The 5,265-nt window shown below is 46.3% G+C and overlaps 1 protein-coding gene across 1 annotated transcript; it reads left to right on the top strand.

The window, feature by feature from the left end:
• The first annotated feature begins 200 nt into the window (after positions 1–200).
• LOC128297838 (leucine-rich repeat neuronal protein 3-like) lies at positions 201–4,309 on the top strand. Its single transcript, XM_053033541.1, has 4 exons — positions 201–904; positions 2,098–2,876; positions 2,954–3,346; positions 3,432–4,309. The coding sequence occupies exons 1-4, from the start codon at positions 737–739 to the stop codon at positions 3,703–3,705; spliced, it is 1,614 nt and encodes a 537-aa protein (XP_052889501.1). The 5' UTR covers positions 201–736; the 3' UTR covers positions 3,706–4,309.
• The last annotated feature ends 956 nt before the right edge of the window (positions 4,310–5,265 follow it).

Here is a 5,265-nt window from a genome sequence, read left to right on the forward strand (position 1 = left end):
GCAGAGTGTGCGCGCGCAATCGTGTTTTTTTTTTGTTGGCGTACCGCGTTCTCCAAAGCTTTCGCGTCATACCTGCAATGGTCGTGCTTTTCGTGTGATATTCATTACTTTCATTGATGATTTAGCTTTAATCATTCCAAAGATGAATGTCCTACTGGGGTGTGGATGTGGAAGTTGAATATCCAAGCCGCCCAGAAGCTGCAACATTCCTGCCCAAAGAAACCACATCGCACTGTGGTGGGGCTAACTTTGTGCAGCGAAATTGTTGATAAGATAACGAAGATTTCTGGGCCGTTACGGGAATAAAGAGCAGTCCCCCCGCGCTACTTATTAGCCATGGGACCGAACAAGGTGGAAGAAATGGCAAGGTGATACCGAGAGATATGAGGTGCACGCGTTATCTACGGTGATACGATGTTACGATCGAACTTGGTGATGCCGCAGACGGAAAATACGACATTATTCCCAGCGGCCTAACGCTGGCCACATGTAAGCAGTGAAACACCTGTGCTCCCGTTTTACCGCCCAAAACGGTTGTGTGCCCCTAAATGTGCCAAACAAAAGTGAAACCGAGCTTTATCTAGTGAAGAAGCACCCCTAGGGTGGTGAGAGTTTGCAGCAAGTAAATTGAAAAAGTTTTCCGGGAATGATTCAGGCACCGAAACTGTGATTTCCAACGAACCCGAACCGTCGTCACAGTGTACTTGTAATTATCTTGATTTTGGGCGTGCCGTGTATGTTTCATCTCTATCGCAGTGATAACGCAGTGCCAAAACCAGTGAAAATGATGCTCTCATTCCGGGAACGGAAATGTTTTCCCCACCTAACGTCGATACTTGCGACAGCCGCCGTACTGCAAGCCCTTATTTCCGGTGTCGTATGTGCGGATGATGCCAGCAACGTGGTAAGTAAGAGAGATCCTTTGAAACTCCGTTCGACTTTGGGTCCAATTTGGTCCAATAACGATCAGGGGATACATGATGGATTAGAAATTATTCTTGCGAAACATTCGCTGCATTGGTTTTGTGACACACGCTCTACCGCAACGTAAAATCGCTTATCGCAAAGTAAGTTAGCCTAGTGTAGTTCATATTGATACGGCGCAAAAATCGATATCACACCCTGGTGGCGGTGTGTGCCGCTCTGCCTCTTAAGGTTATAGAGACATTTTTTTTTTCACAACCACTAATTGTATCAAAGCTTTCGGTCTCTTAGTTAAAAGTTCGCAGCTTAATGCAGCACAGATAGCCACCGTTGGTGCTTTATCGGATCGACAAACACTTACCAGCCCCGCTGATGAAACCGCTTATCGGAAAGATAACGAAATTGACGGGCAGATTTCGATTTGAGCAGAGCTTAGGTGAAGCTATGTTCTGCGAAGGGTTTTTCAAAGGGAGCGCGCAAATTCAACCACATGGAGACATAAACGTAACAAACCGATTAATCATTCTGATTCCAAGAATTGCACCTACGAAGATTCGTCACTGCCTACTCCAGATCCCTTCCGTTGTTCTGTGTTAGGCAATTCTCTTTTTGACGTAACGGCCTACTAGATCATGCCTGCCATTTCTGGCCCACTAGACGTATTGTACCACGCAGCCCTGTAGTCAGTCCATGCAACGCAGGATTGGTTCGGGTGGGATTTTGCCACCATGCCACCGGGTCGCCCCTGCAATTAGGCATTGCAAAGATTCCTGAACTTACATTTGAAATGGTAAATAATTGATTGAAATTGTGTGATCGTTATAGGAATGATTACTTCTAGCTAATTTTAAGCTGTGAGTCAATGGGTCGAGTTGAATGATTCACCCTGTAGTTGAATCGGAACGCAATCAAGGCACTCAGTGGGTTGATATTGAATTTATTGTCTGATTGGAACAATGCGCTGAATGTGGACAATTACGAAGGATAGGTACAAAAACCAAAATCATTTCCTCTTCCCTCGTTAGGTCCACTCGAGAATGGAATCTACAGAGCTGAGAGTAAGCGATCTCGAATCGAATAGCTTTAGAACTGACTTTTTATAAAACAGCTAGTGTTCAATTGTTGTAAAATTATTTCCATTCTATTCCTTTTCTCGCTCGACCCCTATTACAGACGACAGTTGAGAGCGCTGTAACAAATGTGACTACGACTACTACGGTGGCTCCCATCGTTGACACGTACAAACTATGCGAGAACTGCAACTGCAACAAAGATACTGGCCTGTTTGATTGCAGTAGCAAAATCATTGGCCCAAAAACGTTCTCCCAGCCGGCCTGGACATCGTTAAACGCGAGCGGCTTGAACGCTAAATCGGTGCTGCTTGTATCGGCCGGCTTGAAGGAGGTGACAGCGTTCCCGCCGATGAACGTTACCGTGCTCGATCTCAGCCACAACGAGATAGCGACGATTGAAATAGCGTGCTTTAAAAATTTAACGCTGCTGGAGGTCCTCGATCTGTCCCACAATCGGCTCCAAACGAAGGACCTTATTCCGGAAATTTTCATTGGACATTTCTCGCCGACCGTGTATGAACCGCTGAAGCGGCTGCGTGTGTTGCGCCTCGGTGCTAATGAGTTGCACTCGCTGAATCAGGATCTGTTCCAACATTTGCCAGCCCTGGAAGAGGTCAGTCTGGAGCTGAACGTGTTCAAGGTTATCGATCAACAGTCGGAAATTGCTATCGCTAGTATTGACCGTCTTGCCAGTCTGGATCTAAGCTATATGGAGCTGGAGGAGATTCCGAAGTATCTGTTCCACACACCGACAGGGCTGCAGTATCTCAACCTGACCGGAAATCTGTTGAAAACCGTTCCGCCAGCGTTGTCCTACGCTAAGGGCCTTACGTGGCTCAGTTTAGACGAGAACCCAATCGACTCGATTGTATTGGGCAGGTAAGAACACCGCCAACTTCACGGACCACATCATAATCCGCCAGTTAACGCATGTTTCTCCGCCCGTTATGTTCCAGCGAGTTCCCGTCCTTAAAGAAGCTTACGTTCCTCAGCCTGTCCTACATGACCGAGCTAAGGGTGATTGGGCGCAGTGCTTTCAGTGGGTTGGAATCGTTACAGGAGATACACATTACGAACAATCCACACCTGAGCTATCTGCACGGGCACGCGTTCGTGCGTAATGACACGGATAACCCGGAACGGTTCGATTGGCCACCGGTCAAGCGCTTTTATCTGCACAACAATAACATATCCTATCTAGACGCGCAGCTGCTGGTACAGTGGGACGCCATGGAGGTGATCGACATTCGCGTTAATCCGTGGGCATGCGATTGTTCCAACCGGTGGGTACTGCTCTCACTGCTGCCCATCATCGAACGTACAACGCCAGCGATCCTCAACAACATCGAGTGAGTTCACAGGCTCGGGATTGAGCTGCCTGGGGTATGAGCTTCCTTGTCACTACGACCTGTCTATCCTTCCTTTGCTTCACAGCTGCAACAGTCCAGCACAGATGGCCGGTCTGTCGATGGTGGAACTATCGCACAAAAACACGCACATGCGATGTGCGGACGCCGCCGGTAACAATCCGTCCAACGACGGAGCGCTGCTGATGGGACTGCTGATCGGCGTACTGCTGGCGATTCCATTCACAGCTGCCGTCTGGTGCGTGTACAAACGGGGCTGCTTTGGGCTGTTTGGTCGCGGTAAATCCGCCGCCTATTCACGTGCATTCTACAGCCGCACCACACTCAACGAGGAGTTTTAGTGCGGCGAAACCAGGGGAGAGAGGCAAGAGACGGAACATACTGCGCCATAACACTTTTTTTTCGTATTCGTACCCATGTACTTCTTCCGTATTGTTACTTACCGCCGTACTGTAATTAAAGCACTGCTGCTGCCAGCAGTGTTTGTATCATGAGCTTCTGGGCAAGCAGAATTGTTTAGCTCACCGAAGTGAGCAGGTGTGAGCAGATGTGTGTTTTTGCTCACTACGGTGTGCTCGACCCAGTAGCTCCTGACAAAACACTAGTCGCCGTATGCAACACTTGCACTAGGAGGTGTGTTGAGTAGCGTTAGTGACAAATTAGCATTACCTCCTCGGGATCCGAACTTATGAAGCTGAACCTTGGTGAAAATGTACATTAGGGAAACAATCGGTTATGGATTAGCGATGAATACTTATCCATACGCTTTTAACAGTACTTAGTAGTAATATGTTTCTTTTACACAGCGCAATAAACAAAATAAGATACCCACGTTTGTTTGTTTCTTGTGTTTGTTTGTTGTTGTTTTTTTTTTCAAGTCCTTTCTGCGTTCCCCCGTTCCAGGGGTGAAGTTGTTGTTTTATTGTACATTTTTTATAATTCGAGAAGCAGTTTTCCCTTCTCTATGTAACAAAAAAACGCCTATCCTACCTTAATATAGTGTTTTATGCTTTCAAATTCTCCAATTGATCCTCTATGTACAACATTAGTTTGCCTTGCTAAATTAACTTAACTACACGAGCTTACCTAAGACTTGCATATAAACGGTTGCGAGAACGTGGCCGTGTCCCGTTTGGAAACTGGTACGCTTTTTTTCTTCTTCTATTATTACATCTTTCCAAGCCACGCGCGACTGTCGTGGGTCGCGTGTCAGCAAGTATGTGCGTTAGTATCTAGGTGCGTATGTGAATGCTGGAAGTCATTTTAAATGGTATTGTGTTTTTGTTTCCTCTTCACTTGCGCCTGTTTGCTTTCAAAAACAGTTGGGTCGATGATCGTTCAATATGTTTAAATCCTGCATTTACTGGTTGCTGTCTATGTTCACCTAATCCTAGTAATATACTCCATATATTCCTAGTGCGAGTAATATACTCAAATATGTCCTTCCTGATCAAGGGGATTTTTTTTTCTTTTGTTGCTGCTTCCGCTTTCGCACACGCATACAAATACGCGCAAACACTCAGATGGTGTCCTACATGCACACACACATGGAAGGACGACACGGTTTAAAATAAGGAAAACAAAATAATTCGTCGAGATATACTTATTTCTAAACCCCACGCCTGGCTGCAACACACATGGCGGACGAACGATTTTTGGCTTCTCTCAAAATAATAAATTATAAAACTGCCTAACCGTGCGCGCAATTTACATTTACATCCTTTTGGTTTTTCCTGTAGTTTCCAGCATGCCTGCTCCATAAAACGGAAAGACGGAAGGAATTCTCGAGGTGTGGTGTTTGGGAGCAAATTTCGCAGAGCAAAAAAAAAGACTGATCGACGCACATCACAGCAGCCGGGGAAAGCTGCGCGTTGACGAAACGGGGAACTGCGCGAAAAGTT

The sequence above is a fragment of the Anopheles moucheti genome, chromosome 2 (assembly GCF_943734755.1).
Source record: "Anopheles moucheti chromosome 2, idAnoMoucSN_F20_07, whole genome shotgun sequence".
In the NCBI taxonomy this organism is placed as follows: Eukaryota; Metazoa; Arthropoda; class Insecta; order Diptera; family Culicidae; genus Anopheles; species Anopheles moucheti.

Bases quoted from the DNA above. Each gene is read 5' to 3' on its own strand.
- LOC128297838 (XM_053033541.1), top strand. From the start codon at position 737: ATGTTTCATCTCTATCGCAGTGATAACGCAGTGCCAAAACCAGTGAAA. The intron at 905-2,097 runs GTAAGTAAGAGA...CCCCTATTACAG, and splicing joins CGGATGATGCCAGCAACGTG to ACGACAGTTGAGAGCGCTGT. The intron at 2,877-2,953 runs GTAAGAACACCG...GTTATGTTCCAG, and splicing joins GACTCGATTGTATTGGGCAG to CGAGTTCCCGTCCTTAAAGA.